This window comes from Pteropus medius, unplaced genomic scaffold (genome assembly GCF_902729225.1).
Source record: "Pteropus medius unplaced genomic scaffold, Ma_sr-lr_union100, whole genome shotgun sequence".
NCBI lineage: Eukaryota > Metazoa > Chordata > Mammalia > Chiroptera > Pteropodidae > Pteropus > Pteropus medius.
In genome coordinates, this window is record NW_024349225.1 from 5,282,532 (window position 1) to 5,303,276 (window position 20,745).

The 20,745-nt window shown below is 37.8% G+C and overlaps 1 protein-coding gene across 2 annotated transcripts; it reads right to left on the reverse strand.

Moving 5' to 3' along the window:
- Nucleotides 1-4,171: 4,171 nt before the first annotated feature.
- On the reverse strand, nucleotides 4,172-20,488 carry TSEN15 (tRNA splicing endonuclease subunit 15). Of its 2 annotated transcripts, none has more exons than XM_039881253.1 (5): nucleotides 20,322-20,488; nucleotides 17,778-17,859; nucleotides 17,344-17,479; nucleotides 6,813-6,954; nucleotides 4,172-4,454 (listed from the first exon to the last, which is right to left on the reverse strand). In XM_039881253.1, exons 1-5 carry the CDS (start codon nucleotides 20,448-20,450, stop codon nucleotides 4,323-4,325), a joined length of 621 nt encoding a protein of 206 aa, XP_039737187.1. In that variant the 5' UTR covers nucleotides 20,451-20,488; the 3' UTR covers nucleotides 4,172-4,322. The 2 variants fall into 2 exon arrangements, with proteins under 2 accessions (XP_039737187.1, XP_039737188.1); XM_039881254.1 differs by lacking the exon at nucleotides 4,172-4,454 and adding an exon at nucleotides 5,323-6,293 and having other exon boundaries at nucleotides 20,322-20,485.
- Nucleotides 20,489-20,745: the final 257 nt, after the last annotated feature.

Sequence of the window (20,745 nt, forward strand, 5' to 3'; positions counted from 1 at the left end):
TGCCCCAGGCTCAGGTACGGCCTCTTACGGTCATCTGCCCAGGGTTTTGTGCAGACGACAGGGGAAGCAAATCCAGGTGGAGAAGACCTGAGACGGTCTGAAAGTTCCCCCACGTGCCTGTGGAGTTCAGGGACAGAACCAAATATTTTCCAAGTACCCCAGTGGAATAGCTGAGACTCGGGTCTGGAAGGTGGTGTGGCCAGGGATTGGGAGGACATGGCAGTGACGCATGTGGAACACAGGCACTGCGGGATGATGCTCAGTTCGGCAGACGCCAGCACAGACTGATGAGAAACACGGAGGACTGATGTTTACCCCCAACTTTCTTTCCCCATCCCATGCTAATGTACCCTGAAAGCCCCCGAGACCGATACAAATACTCCAGGTTCATGATCCCACTAGATAATTATCCATCCAGGAAAAGAAGCCCCAGCTTCCTCACAAACCCAGCCCCATCAGCACATTCATGTTTGACCAGCTGCATTCAGAAATATCCTCACAGGGGCCAACTAAACTCCCTCTGCTGTAGGCACAAAAGCTTCCTCTTTCTCATTCTTAGGAAGATCAGGACAACATATTCTGAGTAACAGTTCACAATGCATAAGAACAGAGAGAAGAATAAATTCTAAGTGATCTCAGGCTCCTGATGTATACAAGATCTCCCTTCTGAGTTCAGATACTAAATCCATAGCCTGTGCAGAAAAGTGGGGAGAAGTTTGTCTTCCAGACCCTCCTCTCCTCCCCAGCCCCCTGGGTTGACCTTTTCCCCACCTTGGTGGTTTAATGCCGTGTCTTTCTTCCAATGTCTTCTCACTATCTTCCCATCGCAACCCGAAACTCATTCATGGTCAACTAAAATGACTCAGAATAGTTTGAGGTTTAACTCCTCCTCCTTCTCTGTCCCCATAGCGAATCGGTTGTTAAATCTACCTCCACGGATCTCTCCTCGCCTCTCCATTACCTGGAAATGCTGTTCTCTGACTTTTCCTGCTCCTTAGTCCAGGAGCATGGTAGAATTGCACTTCTCCCTCTTGAAGTTGACTATGGCCAGCCATGTGACTTGCTCTGGCCAATAAAATGTGCAGAGGTGCCATATGTTGCTTCTGACAGAAGCATTTTTTACTGCAGACACTACAGTACTTTCTTCTTCCTGCCACTAGAACCAACGTTCCAGAAGGTGGAGGCTCTGTTGACCAGAGTAAGGGCTCCATGTGTAGATGAGCAAGAAATAAACATCCGTTTAACTAATTCACGAGTTGTTACTGCATCGTAATCTAGCCCATCCTACCTAACATACCTGGGCTACTGTTCGGATGCAGGCTCTTGGCACTTCTCATCTGAGCTCTAACACATGCAACTCGAAGTGTAATCTGCACACAAATGACAATCCACAAAACATCAGCAGTCTGCAATGAGGTAAGTACAGAAATTGAGAACAAACATTTAGAAACTCTTATAACAATTTAACTAATTAACTTTATCCTTTGAAGCGAGTAGTAAGATATTTGGGCTTATGTTCCCCAAAAATCTTAGCATTGTGCCTTGTCCATGGGATGCTATGAAAATGCTTGTCATTTATTTGGATTGAAACTTCATGATTAAGAAGTAGAATTATGTCAGGATTTCATAATAGCAAGAGCAAGCAGATCTGGGGAATGTTTAGGTGCAAGACCTCTCTTCACTGAGGGCAAAACTGTCATTTAAAAGTTCCCTGAGTCTACTCTTTGTGACTCCACAAAATTTAGCTCCAACGAGCAGAGAACCTTTCCGAGCTCTTTCTCATTCCATATTAAATATTGTTATAGGTTTCCCTACATAAGAGCATGGACGTTAATGTATTTGTTCTTTGTAATAAAACTGTAACTACATTGCCTATGAATATGATTTTCCAAATTACCCACAGACAACTTGACATTTTGATATATTTGTTTAAGAGCGAGAGAGGATAATACAATTGATCCCTAAATCACATCCTAACTCCCTCTAGCACCGAGTAATTTTTTTTTTTTTTTTTTGTTCCCAAAGGCTCTTTGACACACATTAATGTATTTCTCTGCACCGTACAAGAAAGAGACAGAGTGGCATTCTAAAAAGCACAGTGGGTTGGGTGTTAAAAGACCTGGTTCCGGTCCTCGTTATCTACTCACATGCTACTACGTGAAGCCATTGCTTAACTACTTGTTACCCTAATTTCTCCATCTATTAAACGAGGACAATAAGTTAACACTCACAAGTAAATAACCTCAGCTCTGCTGTGAGAACCAAAACAGAGTACTGAAGCACTTGGTAGTGAATGAAGTACTACACAAATATAGTTTAGTGTTTATATATAAGACTGCCATGTTCTCAAATTGTCTCGTATAGAAAGATTTTCCCCTCCCTAGCCAGACAATAAGTCCTCGAGAGGTGCATTGTGTAATATTTGTGTCCTATTCAAAGTTCAGTCCTTTGAGACAAATAATATACATACAATGATTGTTTGAAAACTGTTTTATATGCCAAAAGTTGTTGAACCCCTTCACCGTTAGGTAAGCTGTATAAACTTCATAAACCACATGACAGGTTTTCCTCAGTCCCACTGACAATATCCATTTAGGGTTTTGGCTAAGGAGAGCTGTAATTGGCTGAGTTCCTGGAGGGCAGAGGTCATATCTCACTAATCTTGGTATCCCCAGCACTTAGCAGTCATCTAGCACATAGAAGGAACCCAGTTAATGTCTAAAGACAAACTAATAAATGTATCAACTGAACTTCAATTAAATACTATCTATTATTACCACCACTAAGTACCCTGAAACCTAAAAAGCCAATCTTTGTTTGATTTTGGTTAAATAGGTTTGGGGGAAGTTTTCCAGAATCATCTAAACATTTTAAAAGCACGTCCACCCCGTCAGTCAGTCACATGACTTTTCTAACCTCTTTCCATAGTGAGCACAAGCAGTTCTTATTCAAAGATCATTAAGAGGCTTAGGCTGCGGGAGAGGGGGTGGTAAGGAACGGAAAAGCTATTGGTCTGAAAAGAAGGGAAAACTGTACTATTAATTGTTCCGAGGGTACAATATTATTCTGCACATGTAAACAGTCAAGGTGAAAATACAGCAGATGAATAAAGAGCTTCTGTACAGAGAACTGTAAACTTTGGCAGGAACTGCCGTGCTGGGGGCTGCAATGGAAAAAGTGACCTCGGAGAGGAATTCAGAGCAGAAATGCTCAGAAAGAGAAGATGAAACTCCGTCGAGTTTTGGTTAAGTCGCTGGGTCCTAGGCATATTCAAGTATAAAGCTGTTTCAGTTTAAAAAATGCAGGTTACATGAAATCATAGGCGTTTACTATTCTTTTCTAATTGTAGCTTAGAATTCCAACACGCCACTGCCCTCGTTTTTCACGAGATCTACAGCTTAGGAACACATTCTTCAAGAGAGGCCCAGGAGGAGACACACAATAAGTTAGTCTGCAGTCACTGGGCCTAAGTCGTCCAATGCTCCACTGAGCTGTCCCAGCACAGAGGGCGCACAGACCAGGGATTCCAAAACACAAAGGCAGAGACAGCACCACAGAGAAATCATCACAAGCCCTTCCCCCGCTCCTGCCCCATCCAGAGAGGGCTCCCCTTTTACGGGAAAGTTTATACATATTACGGCAGTGATTTATGCCTTTCACCACTGGAATTTAGCCAGTTCGGCGTTTCAACACTGGGGTCTCTTGCTATGTAGATTTGAACTTGAAGTTTGCTTAATTAATTAGGCTTTGTAAGACAAAAATGAAATGCATCATTTCACATGGATATGAACATAACCATAGTCTAGAAAGAAAACACCCACACCACCCACCCCTGCCCAAAACAAGCTTTATTTTTTAAATATAGACCAACATTTTGAGCAAAACATGAATCAAGTCACATATTTAATGACCACAGAGTGTAATTTTAGAGGCATGCCAGAAAGAAAAAGGGGGGTGTGAGCACATAAAACTTATTTATATTTTATTTATGCTATTTCCCACAGATTGAAAATAAATTTTCAAGAGCACCATTTGTCAAGCCGATCTGCCCCTAGAGTCTAAAAATTTTATGCTTATTTAGCAGTGCCCTCTGGTGTCCAAATGGATCATTTTAGTTTGCCTTAAGGCGAAAAGTAAGCCACTATATAGTTCAACAAGTCTACAAGCAGCATTCATCCACTCACCAAACATTTATTAAGAGCCTAGTACATATGCCAGTTACTGTGGAAGATAATGGGATACACAGATGCATTAAAAAAAAAAGACATGAACGTAAATGCAATTACAAAGTTACTCGATCACACACACACAAATCGCTTTACCTAGTTTTTCACTAAAATGAGACACAGCTGGGCTGTTTCCTTTTCCAAACAGTTCTGGAACATTATTCGTATTATCAGGTTATCTGGCTGGCTCTGGATAGAACAGCTTTGGTCAATTACACAGGGAACATTCTGAAACAGAGTAAATATTCCAGGACGTACAGTTTTAATGATTTGTGAAAAAGTTTTCACAGTCAACCACAAAGGACACTTCTGGTCTTGCAGTGACCTGGGGAACCACAGGCCACCAGATCTAACACACAAATCTATTCACTAAGCTTTACAGTTCTTTCTGAAAATGCATCATTTTTCTAGCACTGTGATGAAAAGCCTCAGAAGGAATCAAGTGGCAACAGAAACCCTAAGAAGTGATCGTGAACTGTTCTAGGATCCTTTGATCTGCGAATTGCCAACAGGAGTTACAGAAGCACACTGCTCTGAATTGGTAAGTCTTCAGACTTTCTGGGGGTGCAGAGGGAGTCTCAAAGAGTTCCGAGACCTTCCATTGAGAATAAAAGTAAAATTAAAATATCACGAAAGGAATCAGGAGCTATTAGACCGAGAATGATGTTTTTATACCATTTTGTAATGCTCCTACTTTTAGCCATTTTTCCATTCTTCTTATCGTTTTCTAATTAGCTGTAACTTGCTTCGAACCAACAGAATATGGCAAAGGTAATCTTGCTGAGACTCTCTCCTTGCTGGCTGTCAGAAAGCAACCGGTTGTGCTGGCAAGGCCCACGTGGCAGAGCTGAGAGTGGCCCCTTGCCAACAGCGCTCTAAGAACTGAGGCCCTCAGGTGACTGAAAGCTGCTAAAACCCACATGAGCGAAGAAGCAGACCCTTCCCCAGTCAAGACTCAGATGAGACTGCAGACCTGGCCAACACTTGACTACAGCCTTATAGAGGACCCAACTTTGAGATATTAAGTGGGTGTTATTTTAAGTTGATAAGTTTGTGGTAATATTATTATGCAATGATAGATAATACAGATTTCAAGCCACTTTTTAAAAACATTTTTATTATAAAAGCAATATAAATAATGAAAAACTGAATACTGAAGACCAAGTCATCCTTTACTACCCTGTCACCCTGTTATAACCACAGTAGTATTTTGTCATCTTTTTATTACATGCTTGGCATACTACTTACAGGCATGATCATACCCATTTGGACAATTTTGTATCTCGTCTTATTTTTTAAAATATTTTCTCATGTTTATTATATTCATTACTAATTTTTAATGAGTTTATTTATAATGTACCATTCATTGGCACTGTGTGTGTGTGTGTGTGTGTGTGTGTGTTAATTGACTATTTCTCTAAACCAAGGATTGGCAAACTATGGGCATGCATTTGTAAATAAAGTTTTATTGGAACACAGCTGTGTCCATTTGTTTACCTATTGTCTGTCATTATTTTTGTGCCACAAACTGCAGAGTTGAGAAGCTGTGATAGAGACTATATGGTCTGCAAATCCTAACATGTTTACTTTGTGGCACTGACTATGTAGGAAAAGTTTCTTGACCCCTACCTTAAACTTTTAAGAGATTTATAATTTGGGCTATTCCAAGTAATGCCATTTAGAATATCTTTGGGCATACGATATTTTGTACTTTAGGCAACTTAGTGGAATATATGATAACAAAAGTGGAATAACTGGGTCTACGTCATAAAGAAGTTTTTAAGGCTGATACTGTCCCCCACTATTTCTCCTGTAATGGTCCACTATGAGACTGTCTCTAGATAAGAAAGTTCTAGAGCAACTACCATATATTTTTGAGCAACAACAACAAAATTCTACCTGGGGAAGGTTTATTCTTTAGAAAGAAACTTATGGAATGGGACCAGCTAAGCCAACCCTGACTATCTCTGAGATAAGAGGTTAAGCAGTTGATGGGTCTGAAATCCATTCTTGTATGAATAAAGAAAGCCTCAGGAAGTGTAGGTGTCATCTTCTAAGGGAAATATTCTGTAACATAAAAAAAAAAAAAAAAGATCAGGATGGACTTTTCCCCAATGAATAATTTAAAAGCAAAACTGGAAAGATATTTAATGTAATTATCCTAATGCCAACAAAGTATGTAAAGACATCACAGATAACACACTTACTAAAATATTCCTGTCAAAATGTCAACCAATTTAACACATCCTAAAGAAGTATTCTTTTGGTTAAAACTATTATTAGCCTTTACATTCCACCTCAGTTACTCATCAAATAATAAAATGCACCATGGCTTCATGAAGTACTCTGGGAAACTATGAAATTCTCCATAGAGTAAGGCAATCAAATTATTTTTACAAAATCTAGGAACATGTCACTTTGAACAAAATATAGCTGTTTTCTGAGGTATGAAAATAGAGCCATTTTTTTTCCTGAATTTTCACACTGCAAAGGAAGAAGTTCTTTTATGAATGGCTTGACTCACAATTAAAATCACATCGTGATTTTTCTTTTTCACTATTTACTGTTAGTTGCCTCAAAACTGACCTGAGGGTCTGGCAGCATAAATCCGTCAGTGAGTTTATAATAGACTATTGTGGAATCAGACTCCACTATGGCCAAAGTAAAAGACATCGGCAAATCTGGGTCTCCTTGCAATTTTCGAGATGCCTTCAAGATCTCCCTTATCCTGAAAATAAAGTACATACATTTAGGATTCAGTCACTCAGTCAATAAGATCAAATGCTGTAAAATCCTAAGGGAGAGGTAGGCAATAACATTATATCCATAAGGCTAAGGAAATGTCTGAAGGCTCAAATATAAACATTTAATGTTATCTTTTCACAGAAAATCCTGCAAGGAAGGACTATTGACTGACTTGTATTTTTCTTTTGTATTTACCCATCTCTCCTGATCATCATATCTGAGAGAATCAAACTGTATTTAGGAACCTCCAGAATGGGACTCTGAGAATGAGTGTTTAGTGTACTTAAACTGACTAAGGATCATGAGTATTCACTTTCCCATTTTCCAACTTTGTATCTTACAGTGGAACAATTTGGTATTGAAGTTTGTCCTTTAAAAAAATGACTATAATAAATATTTCTCCTACGGTGTTCATAATTAATACCTTAAAGTGGCTATATAATATTCTACTGACTCATAATTTATCTAATCAGTCCCCTATTGCTGCTATGCTCTTTCAGGTTTTGAGGGGTGAAGGTGCTAATAAAGATAAATTGTGATGATCATCTTTTTGTTGCATCTTTTAGTTGTTTCTTTTTAAATAGTTGTTGGGTCTTTCCAATGACTGGAATTATTAGATCTGAATATAGATATTTTAATGGTTCTCAATATGTATTCAGATGCTTCATAAAAGCGAAGAGAAAAATATAAAGAGAAATAAAACTTTTTTGGGTAAAACTTACATCAAGAAATCAATAATATAAAGGATTTCAGTTTGCTTACAGTGGAAAATAATCTATCAAATCTAATATCTAGGTCTTCAAAGCACTATCTGCTTTTGTTTACCACAAACTAAAAATCCTTACTACCTACTCATAAAGCCTGTGTTCAACAATTCAGTAAATGTAACCTCCAGAGGAACTTTCTTTAACAGGCAAATAAAAAATGATCAGTTTTTTTCCCCCATGAAGCTAACCAAGTCTCCAGAAATTGGAAAAAGATTTAGTAGCATATTAACATCCTACAACTGAAAACATAAATAACTCAACACTATATTCTCTTTAGCAAAAGTGCTTAAGCAGTTTGTCCCCTTAAGTTCTATTTCCCATTCCTAAATACAAATTCTTATGATAGCTCTTCATTTATTAGCTATTGAACCTATAAAGAATCTAAAATGAAATGTCTCTGCTTTGAAATAGTCTTGCTAAAATAATTATAATGCTTTTAAAAAAATCTGTAGTAGAGACTGGAGATTTTTAAGCAATGTAAAACTGCAATAAACTTCTGGAAAAGCTGAAACTAAATTGTTCTTGCTAAAATATCACTTAATCACTACATGTTACACAGTGGTAATTGGTTTGTTAGAACATCAGTCACAAAAGGCTGCCTACCTACTACCTATCATTTAAGTTTACAAAGGCATGGCAAGAGATGAGGAGAGAATGAGTTTCTAAGTTTGTCTCCGCACAGTCAAACTATTTAAAAAATGACTATGAAGGAGTTAAATCAACAATATAGCAATATTTCAGTTATTAAACATAACTGCCACAGAACACTTATTAGATAAATAAAATCTGTCTACCCTGGCAAATCGTAATCCCTGTTCTAGAGTCAGTACAGTATCATCCTCTCTCTTAAGACGTCCTTGTCACCTTTCCCCAACCTCTAGGCAAACCTACGTGGAACCTGTGCAAACCTACATTACTATAATCGCTACCTTGTATTTACCCATCTACATGTCTGCTTTCCACTGGATTGTACTCATTTCCAAGGTCAAAGTTTGTTTTTTTTTTTAATTGTCAATGCCCAATATGTTGTAAAATAACTAGGCAGAATGAATGAGGTTTTTTGAATGAAGGTTTCCATATGGCGATAATAAATCTTTAGGTACATAAACTTTAAAATATATTTGACATTCTTCTAAAATTTATTATGCACCTGTATTACACTAAAAAATTCAACTTGTCTTAACTCAGGATCATCAATTTTGGTACTTGTTATTGTAAATATAATGGTTGATGGTGTAATACCTAGAATGTGATTTCTTAAAAGTATTTCATATTTGCTTGCTTTTTGTTTGGCAAACATTAAAATTGTTTTATCACATGTTTCTATACCAGAGCTTGCCAAACTATGATCACCTATTTTTTTTCATGGCCCAGGAACTAAGAATGGTCTTTACATCTTTAAATGGGGCATTTTGTACGGTCATATAAGTACCTACATAGTAGCCTCAATTTTGTCCTTTTCACAAACCTAAAATGTTTACGATCTGGACCTTTAAGAAAAGTTTTGCTGACTCCTACACGATGAAAAAGGTTAAGAATAAAAATGTAAGATATGATCATAGGACAATGTACTTTTTCCCTCAATATTATTTATTCAGTATCAGAGCAGGAAGATGTTCCACTACTAATTAGAATGTAGAAAATCTTAAAAGACCACCATTCCTACTATAACAAAGAGAAAATATCTGATTTGCTTTAAAATATTACATTTTTTTAAAAACCATAAAAAAAAAAAAAAAGATATGAACACAAAGAAGTTTAAAGGAACTAAATTCCAAGGAGAAAATGAGCCCTTCCCAAGTAAGCAGAGACCAAGAGAAAGCCACTTCTGTTCCTGAGGGCCATTATTAAGTCTGGACAAAAGTGGCTGAAGGAAGGAGCCTGTCATAGCCAAGCAACTTCACTGGGACAAGGAGAAATACTTGTAATAGCTGCATATGAACAGGCACGGTGGGTTAGAATCTGAAAGGAATCTAACCCTTCCAGTTCACCAATTCTCTCTCATGGGGCTTTTACTGCATTTAAGCAACAGCATGCAAAGCTAGAGGAGGGACTGAAAAACAACAAGCAAGCTCTAGTCACAAAGTCTTGCTGAAGACGGAGGCCTGATCCCATACTCAAGACATCTGAAACCAGAACAGAACTGAGATAACTGAAGCCGCATCTCAGCCATAACCCCTCCTGACTTCCTATAAGACTGACTAAATCAGGCCTATACCCTACTTGCCAGATATAGGAAAAGATAAGCTCTTTGGGGGCAAGGTAGCACCAGCATCAGTCTATTATTTATAGGTACTGTCCGGTGGAAAATTATAAGCTATGTGAAGAAGCGGGAAAATGTACCTAATAATCAAGAGCAAAAAGTCAACATGAGCAGACCTTCAGGAAACTAAGGTTGCTGGAAAACTCAGATGTTGGAATTAATAGCTAAAGGCTCTAAAATAGCAATTGGAAATATATTATAGTAACAAAAAAAAAATAACACACAAAACGGGTGACAAGATTAAAAAGTTAGCAGAAAAATGGAAGTTCGAAAGAAAATAAAATGGACATTATAGAATTTTAAAAGAATATATATTTTTCAAGTACTGACTAGGCTTAATGATAGACTAGACACCACAGGAGAAAGGATTAGCAAACTTGAAAACAGGTCACAAGAAACTAAATTGAAGTACAGAGAGAAAAGAGAATTTATAAAAATAAAATGTGAGAGACCTTCAGTACCATATCAAATAAGGTGCCATGTGTGTAACTGAAATTGCAGAAGAAAGAAGAGAATGCTGTATGTCTTAGACCATCTGGGCTGCTATAAGGAAATACTACAAACCGGGTAGCTTATAAGCAACAGAAATTTATTTCTCCTAGTTCTGGAGGCCAAGATCAAGGATCCAGCATGGTCCTGTTCCGGTAGAGGTCCTTTTCCTGTTTCACAGCTAGCACCTTCTCGTTGTTCCCTCACATGATAGAAAAGGCAGGAAATCTCTGTGGGGTGTCTTTTATGAGGCGCTAATCTCATCTATGAGGGCTCCACTCTTCTTAAGTACCTCCCCTAAGCCCCACCTCCTAATACGATCATCTTCAGGGATTAGAATTTCAACATATAAAATTCAGGGGAGGAGAGGTACACATTCAGACTATCGCAGAAGCAATAGCTAAAACTTTTCCAAACTGGTCTCTGAAAGTGTGTTTCTTACAGAGAGCATATAGTGGGATCTTATCTTATCTCCAGTCTTATATTTTCTGCCCTTTGATTGAAGTGTTTAATCCTTTCACATTTAAAATTTATATTGATATTGTTGGACTTATGTCTGCCATTTTACTTTTTGCTTTCTATATATCTCATCTTTTTTGTTCTTGCTTTGCTACCTTCTTTTGTATTAAATAGATATTTTCTAGTGCACCATTTTAATTTCTTTGTTTTCTTTTACTATAGTTTTGTTTAGTTTCTTATAGTTCTAGAGATTATTATATGCATCTTAATTTATTACAATTTACCTCAGATTAATACTAACTCAATTATAACAAAATAGAGAAACTTCAATATATTTTCAATCCTTTCTCTCTTCCTTGTGCTATCACTGTCATATATATTGTTTATATATTATAAACTTAATAATACAGTGTTATAATTATTGCCTTATACAATCTTATATTTTTTCTAAAAGTTAAAAGAAGAAAAGATTGCAAAATAGATTAGTCTTTTATATTAACCTACATATTTAATATTTCTGGTACTCTTCGTTTTTTCAGGTTACTCTGTGATGTCATTTCCTTGCTCCTACATAGCTCCATTCCCTCTCTCAACCTTTGTGTTAATATTGTCACATACGTTATTTCTTATTATGCAGTAAGCCTGGTTAGTTGACTTTTGACAAAGGCACGAAGACAATTCAATGGAGAAATTCTTTTCAACAAATGGTTCTGTAACAGGAAGATAATACACCTCTGTGTCTACACATAGGACTACTGTAAGGATCAATGAGATGGCATACATAAAAAGGCTTTGCAAACTCTCAATGTAGTCACTAAATACAAGTATTACTACTATACAATACCTAGACCAGCTTTGCTACCTTGCAAATTGGGCACAATATTTTTATTCGACCCTTCTTAAAAAATAATTTCTACCTATGTTAAATTGCGTGAAAATCAGCTATATTCATACTCATATCAGAGATTTACTTTAAAAATATTTAGATGAAGCAACCACAGATATTAATTAAAACCCTCAATACTCAGCACTGACAGGAAACCACATTCTGAAGCCACGGCAACACGCAGAGTAAAAAAATAAGTTTCTTTAAACATTCCCCACTGGCAGAGCATGACAAGGATGGGACACAGAAGGAAGGGGAAAAAAACCTATTAAGACAACTTTCACTTATTTTCCATTTCTCAAAACATAATATTTAAATCAGAATGTATATGTGTGCGTGTATTTCCTAAGGTAGACCGTGTGGAAATTCCAGCCCATATATTCAAATTTACAATAGAAATTTCCATCTTATTCATATTTGTTTCCAGAGTTCTTTATAAATAGCAAAAATTTTCAGACTTACTCAAAACACCCATGTGGGAAAGCCTAACATCTGAAAATTAGTTAAGAGCTGTAAAGAGGGCTTTGTCTTCAGAGCTGAGGGAAATCACTGTCAAAAACGAAGTGGAAGTTCCCATCTCTGAGCTGTGTAGTGGGGAAAACTACCAGTGAATCGTCTGGTAACAGCAGACTAAAGTAGTTTATCTGCCCGTGTGACTCAAAGCACACTGGGACGTCTTAAAAAGATTCTTGTTCAGGATCTCTTCTCGCCTATTTTTAACATATGTTTAAAGTAAGGCCATCATCTTTCCCCATTCGAGACTTTTCTTGTTTGTTTTCTTTATAGGATACTGATAAACTCCTAAAAATGTTTACTTTGCCTTTAAGTCAACAGATTGTACTTACTCAATCTAACAACAACAACAAAAGGTTCTGAAGTTCTATTTTAAAAATACACACAACTGCGAAGATGCTGAGAACAATGATACTATAATCTCACTTCTAACAAGCTTACAGTTTGAAGTCTTAATTTAGAAACCATAGAACAAAGTTTCTCTTCTATATATATATACATATATTTAAAAGCTCAGTTCTATGGAAAAATGGTAAAGATGTGTTATCACACAAATCTAAAATAATTTACATCATAGGAGTCTTTTTATTTGATATTTGATAGACATCCACCTATGAAAAACATAACCTATGTATTAATAAGAAGAATTTGATTTTTGAGTTCTTTATATCTCAAGGGAAAAACCCCACCTGAAGAAAGAGATAAGTCAGTAATCATCATAGCTGTTGATCAACAGTAAAAGAATTGGATGTTTACGACAGGTTTTTTTTCTCATAACTGTTCAGAGAGGAGCTCAGCATACTGAAAGCAGAGCGCTTCTGAAGCTGCAAACAGCCAACTTGAAAACAAGCCTGAGGCAAAGACAGGTAATACTGTTTGGCCGCTGCCCTTCCTCCAGGCTGTCTAAATTCCTCGACAAATCTTAGCATTCATTTTTCTTTAACAGTCCTACATTAGAGAATACATAACCTGTGGAAATTTACACAGAAGACAAGAAAGTTGAAGACAACATTGCTTTTAACTTCAAATGTTGCTGAAACGGAATATATCATGGGTTAAGATCATAATTAATTTCAACCTGCAGAAGACAGTCTCTCGTCCTGTCCTCTTCTATGGGAGCAAACTGGCACATGCTGTAGCCTTATCGATTAAAGACATTAACTCCTTGATCTACCTCATTATGATATTTTGGAGCAACACCCCATAATCCAGCTCTGAAACACAATGCAAGTTTAAACTGGTGCCCAAGGTGCCCAAGAAGCCTTATTCTTCCAGAGGCTCGATCCTGAAGAAAAGTTTCGAGGATAACAGAGCGCCTCCTTGGGAACCACGCCAATGACTCCTAGCAAAAAAAGCAAGGTGGCTAAAACCCCAAGGGAGTTCATTGAACAATTAAGAGCCTGTGTGGCTATTCATCCCAGTGGGAAGCCATTCTGCTAATATAAAATGCAAGCTTTTTGGGGCGTAGTAAGAAAAAATGCTGTGTCAGTTCAAAGAAGCTGCCAGAATTGGGGATTTCACTAGCAACAGATTTCTAACAGAGGTAATATAAGGACACACATTTGGTATGCGGGGAAGTCAAATGACAGAAATCATTTTACCAGTTATTAAACTAAGGTCTCAAATAAAATAATGGTCATTAAATGAATTTTCATAAAGAATAAACTTTAAAAGAGTGGAAATATTTTTTGACTATAGGGAAATAATTAATAGGGTATCCTTTGAAAAACTTGTAGCATTTTAGGATTAAATCTCATAATTAAGAACATCTTTAAAAATTTTCCAAATATAGTTATTAATACTGTTATTACATAATCAAAACTTGCTAAGACAGAAGATCTTAAAAGTACTTATCACAAAAAATTTTTTTGGTAATTATGTAAGGTGATGCTGTTAACTAGATTTATTGTGGTGATCATTTTGCAACATATGCAAATATTGAATCCTTATGTTGTACATCTGAAACTAATATAATGCTATGTCAATTATATGTCAATTATACCTCAATCAAAAAAAATTTTAATTTTCTAAAGAAGGAACTCAGTTCTAGCAACGCTTTACTCCATCATTAACATAAGTCCTTTTCCCAAGACACTAAGGAAAAAGAAAGGATTAAAGGTAGGGGGGTTGGACATGGCTGAAAAAAAATTCACTAAAAGGTAAGGAGGCTATTCAGCGCATCGGCAGAGTGCCTCTTGAGACTTGTGATTGTTCCCTATCCTGAGATGCATATTATAGTTACAGTGTAAAGTGTGGGAAATAGTGATAAATCTTGAAAGCAGATGGACTTTGCAGACATTCCAATTTTTTAGAAACTCTTAGACAGTTGACTGAGCATATCCTTATATTAAGATTTTATTTAGCAAGTCTCCATTTAGCAAGAACTGAGGAGTCTTGGAGAGTTCATTCGGTCATCCAACAAATGCATATTTAATACCAAGTACCACATACCAGGCTAGGCACTGGGGAAACAGCAATGAACAGAACAAAGTTCTGCTCTCATATTTTCTAATCAAAAGAAAACCAAATATATAATATATTGAGTAGCAATAACTGTGGTGTTATAAAGGACCACTTAGCAAGTTGCAGTAGTAGAGCCAAAAGTCTTGATCAAATCAACTGACCTAAATTCTTAGACTTTTAGCCTTATGGCTGCTGAACTAGCAGATGACCTATATGGTATATGGAACACCCAAGCCTTTTAAAAATTTTTTAGTAATATTCAGATTGGAAGATGCTAAGAAAGAGAACATTTAGAAAATTTTCCTCTAAGGTAAAATAGCTGAAGGTACCCATTTCAGAGGTTATCGATCACCAGAAATTAAAAGAAATGCCACTAATATGTGGGAATGGGGGAATAAAATGGTCATTGGAAAAGCTCTACCCTCACATAAGCTACCCACTCTCCTTCCCTGGCACCAATAGGAGACAGCCGTTTATAATTCAGCCAGGTTTAAAAGGATGAATGATTCACTGGTATTACTAAGCAAAAAAGGTTTACAGATCATTTCAGAAAACAGTATCCCAGACATCTCTGGATTTTATAATTTACAAAACACTTCACTCAGCTTTTTAAAAAACTTATAACATATATAAACACAGACAAGCTTAAAATATGGCAACAGTCGTTTTAGTTTTTAGCACACCTCTCATGTTTTACAGAAGAAACTAAATCGACATTGAAACTGAGAGGCAACATAGGTTCTATCGGAAAAGGAAAACTGGTAATTGAAAAACAGAAAAGCATTTTTTTCCCTCATAATTTGCTAGGGTCCTTATGTAAGTTACTTATTGTCCCATTAGAACAACCTGTGATACTAACACTATTACAGAAACTTGTAATACTATTATCCTAACCTTATTGTAAAATACTTCGCCCATTTAGGAACATTCAACAAATATCAATGGCTAGGTGGTCCAAAAAAGAAGCTAATTGGGTTATCTGAACATAAAGCTGACTTCATTTGCTACCTTAGCACTAAAAATGGGCCCTAGCTTTCCTCTCTAAATTCATCAGATCTCTTTGACCTCTATAAATTTATTAATATGATTTTATACCATTGCTGGGTCGGGGGAACTGTACTCACAGCCCCTATAGTTATTTACCAAACATGCTACAAAGATTCTTAGATTCACTTAAGTAATAAACAATCTAGAGTACCTTCCATATGCATATACAATCCAAAAACTTAATACAGCATTTTAAATGTAAGCTAAAAAATATTTTACATTAACGTTAGGTAGTATTTTTAAATGAGAGAAAAATGAAATGTGTCCTTCTCTTTGAGAAACACAAACAGCCTCATATTCCATTAGCATAATTGTTCCGCTAGATAATCATATATAGGTACTTTGCCAATTCTATTCTCCCATTGGAAATCATCAATTAGTATTCAATCGATATTTTCACAGGAGAAGCACTGACGGGTATAGGGACCACAGTCTGTAACCCTTCTCCTTCTATCTCAGTACCAACGAGGCAGACGAGCTGGAGCTCCGGTCATCCCACCGTTTACTTCATGCCCACTTTTACCTGAGAGACCTCCTGAGACTTGAAAAATATGCCCAAGTGTTTTAACTATAAATATATGTGATGCATAACTGCTTTACAGAAAACACCAGTCACAAACTGCGCTTGAGCTCAGAGTGGTGCATTCACTCACTGCCATTCTATTAGAGTTCAATCTGTAAGAGAAACTATGTAAATAAAATCATCAGGTCCGAAGCCTGCAGACATAAATGGGGAATGGATACAAAAACTGTGCAGTCTTAGAAATTCACACAGATAGAAAATTAAATGTTACCTGGAACTGTTACCTTTTAGGGAGAAGCAAATATATATGCCATTCTGCCACCCGATAATCAAGATAGCTACAGAAGTGCTTTTAAAGGATACAGTGAGATTATTTATTGTCATCACTGGGGAAATATTTTACAACTAAGTTATTGTTAGCTATGTGAATGACAGAGTTTGGTTCAGTTTTACAAACTTGGGACTTCAATATAGCAGACAGATATCATGCTATATGCTTATATGCTATATGCCTTTTGTAAATAACATGAAATTGAACCTCCAGCAAAATGCCAACTCCTCTGGCTGTCAGGCTTTGTATACTATCCAGATTCCCTAGTCATAAAAACATTATTTAAAGTTTTTAAGAGATAAAAAACATTAAAAAAATTATATGTATTATGTATATATTATATATATAGTTATATATATATAATCAAACAGCTAAACAGCATAGTCTAGGATAGTGATTTACAACTGGTATCCTCAGATTGGTTGTGTGGTATGTGGAAAATAACTTATTTCTAACAACGAAGTACCAAAATTTCATGTTATTTTTTAATATAAAATTAATATTCCCTGTCATGTATCATCATTCTCATCCACCCACATTCCACTGTGCTTTCTTCTTTATAAATTGTAAGTTTAACGTGTACAATGGGATGAACTAACCTGTTAAACAAAGACCAAAATCACCTGCCCACCTGTTATGGCTGAGGGAAGCAGTGACGGGTGTAGGGACCACAGTCTGTAACCCCTCTCCTTCTATTTCAGTACCAACGAGGCAGATGAGCTGGAGCTCCGGTAATCCCACGCAGTTAACTTCATGCCAACTTTTACCTGAAAGTCAATGAATGTACAGTAATGTTTATCAAAAATCAAAGATAAAAATTTTAAACTTCTACCTAATACTCAGCTGAGCAAACATCACTCGTAATGCCATCTTTGCTTTGCTTTTTTAGTATTTTCTGTTATGCAGTAATTCCCAATGTAAATGAAGAAATTACAAAATTGGCAAAATTAACACTGAATGCATAAATGATGGCTTATTACAATGTCGACAATGCTATATCCCAACCCAACTCCCCAAGCCTCCATCACGGCTCCAATAATAAAACAATATAAACAAATAACTTACTCTCCATGAGGTCCAGGTAAACCAAGAATGCTATATAAACTTGGGTGGCATCTCCTACATCTAATTCCATCATTTCTAAGTACTGAAAATCAAAATGTAATTGTTAAACAGAGAAGGAAGAATCTCTTAATATTTTCTTTCACTCAATCAATAACTATTAATTAAATATAAATAATGTATAAAACTTTTTTCTATGTATAGTGGGAGTTACAAGGCAATATAAGACCTGATCCCTACCTCTAAAAAACTTTCAATTATTAGGGTAAACGCATTGCGCACTTGGAATTGTTAGGCAAATCATACTATATGCCAGTAAATGATTAAAAACCGAGTTGAGTAGAATAAAAAAAAAAAAACATGACACAACAAGGTCAGCGGAGCTCGGTTGGTGAATGTTTTGTGGCAAAGGTGGGATTCAAGTTGGGCCCTGAGGGGCATGTACGACTTGAGTAAATTGAGAAGGCAGAGTAACCGTGTAAGTAATCACACAAAGGTGGGAATAAGTCGCACATATTCAAGGGCCCACAAAGAAACCTATCTGCCAGGAATAAGACATCTTTTGAGATTTTTGGGGGGGCATGCCAGTGGGTGCCTCTACTTCCCTAGTCTCTTATTTGCATGTGGGGAAAAGTCTGTTAGAATACACTCCTGGCCTCTTTCCCCACACCTTCCCACTCAAGAGTAGGGAGTTATTTAATTGCTGGGTTTTAAAGAAAGGACCAAGCAAGCTGCTGTGGCTTTCAGACTTGCTGGTCAGTATCGGGGGAACATTCTTCAGGGGTCTACTCCTGCAGGGGAAGCCTGAGGTTGTCCAGCTGTCAATGACTAGGCGGGTAAGCAGGGCTAATGAAGTGAGGGATTAGCAGAACTGCGTGGCTGCATATCTGAAGTCATATTCTCCTGCTACCTTCATCATAAGTGTACTGGTACAGGAATACTAGTGTTTTTAGCTCTCCGCCTCAAACCTCAAATGTGCTTGAAAATAGCAATGAAAATGTAATTGGGGACCAGGTTGCAAGGTCTTGAGGGTTAAGCTAAAACTCTGAATTTTACCCATAAGGAAACAGTAAGGATTTCTAAGCATGAGAATAATATAATGAAAATGGTGTTTGAGGACAATAAATCTGATTCCATTTTATGAGATGGACCTAAGTAGTTTTCATACTGAATTATAGAAATGCAGAACTGGAAAAATCAAACACCCAATATATCTTCTCTCTCTGTCTGTCTGTCTGTCTCTCTCTTTCTCTCTTTCTCTCTTTCTTCTCTTTTTATCAACTAGATCCTTCAAGAGGAAAAACCAAAAGGGAAGATTTGATGGTTAAGGCATATATAGCCATTAACTTCAAAGACAAAAACTCTGCAAATATGAAAACTGATAGCACCACCGAATCTAGATGAGGTTTTTAAAACTTGTTACTGGTGTTTCACTTATTACTTATATAGTGCTTATTATATGTCAAGCGCTTTATAAATATTAACTGATTTAATCTTATAATAACCCTATGAGGTAAATCCTCTTATTGTCCCCATTTTACATGTGAGAAAGCTGAGGCAACAATAAGATTAAAGAACTTGCCCAAAATCCAAAGCTGGTGACAGAACCAGGATTCGAACTCAGACGATGTGTCTGAGTTCATGCTCCTAACCACTATTCTGCCTCTCCAAGTTATCGTTTTCTTTTCATGGCACTAACATCTCCATGTTATTGTTTGTTTTTCTCACCTTGAGGAGGAATAAGGAGACAAGCAGTAGGATAAAGTTAAGCAAGATAAAATGAAAAGGGGTTAACTTTTCAGAGTTACGGCTTCAAAATTTTCCTTTTCTTGGCTGTTTTTAGATGATTAGCTATGAAATATTGCTCTCCAGCTGAAGGCTGCAATTCTATAAAGTTACTAGACCAGGTCCTGAGATTCCTACAAAACCCTCACCTCCATTCTTTCCTCAGGACATTACTGCTATAAGCGAAAGCAAGCAAGGGAATATCTTTCACTCCCTTATACAGAAAAATAACACCCACAAGGTGACTAGTTCAGCTTTGGGGAAGAACCTATTCAAACTTCCCAGAAAATCCGAAAAATTAGGAATCTGCACTTCTGCAAAATCAAGAGGCACACTCTAAGCCCAAGGCTAAGAGCCTAAGCTTTATCATTATAGACTCCTAGATCTTATCCATAGCCCACAAACTTGCGTGGTTACCGTCAGGATTAAGTGAGACCATCCCCAGAACCAGCCCTAGATGGCAAAACTCAGACATTAGCGAGGTGGCTCCTGCTGGCCTCCGGTGTGAGAGGGGTTTGTCTTCCCGTCGGGTTAAGAGTGGCGAGGTGGGGATAAAAGGGAGAGTGTCAGAGCAACCGTGCAACTCAATTAAACAAAAACAGTGCTGCCTGCGGCTGGCCGTGTGCATGCAGGTCCCCTTCTGGGAGGGTCGCGCACAAACCCGGCCGGGCAGGAGCGGAGGGTAACGGGGGGAGTGCGGCCCGGGGGTTCCTCCCGCGGTAGAGGCCCGGACCGGCGCCACGCCCCTGCCCGACTCCTAACCTTTGGGTGGGTGCCCATCCAGGCGTCCTTGGGGGCCCATGATGGGGCGCGGCGGCCGCCGCCGCGAGCGCCGTCCGGCCCCAGACCGCTGCAGCCCGGGGTGGGCTCGGAACCGCCGCCCTCCTCCATGCCGGCCGGCGGTGCACGCCCGTGGTGCACCGCGCCCGGCGCCCGGCCAGAAGCAGCGGCGCGTGCACCTGGGTTCCGCCACTCTGCCGCCTGCGCTCCGCGCGGGAGGGCTCGGATACTGGCAGCAAAGTCAGATCAGCTCCCCCTGACAAAGTAGCTAGAATCCTCATGAACGCACTCTGTTTCGCTGTGCGTTTATGGAAATTGGGGCAGACACCAGAGTGAAGAAGGTTCATGACTATCCGGAGCCCAATAGCCGTTAACTCTTCCTTACATCAGCGCTGTTTGCAGCTCT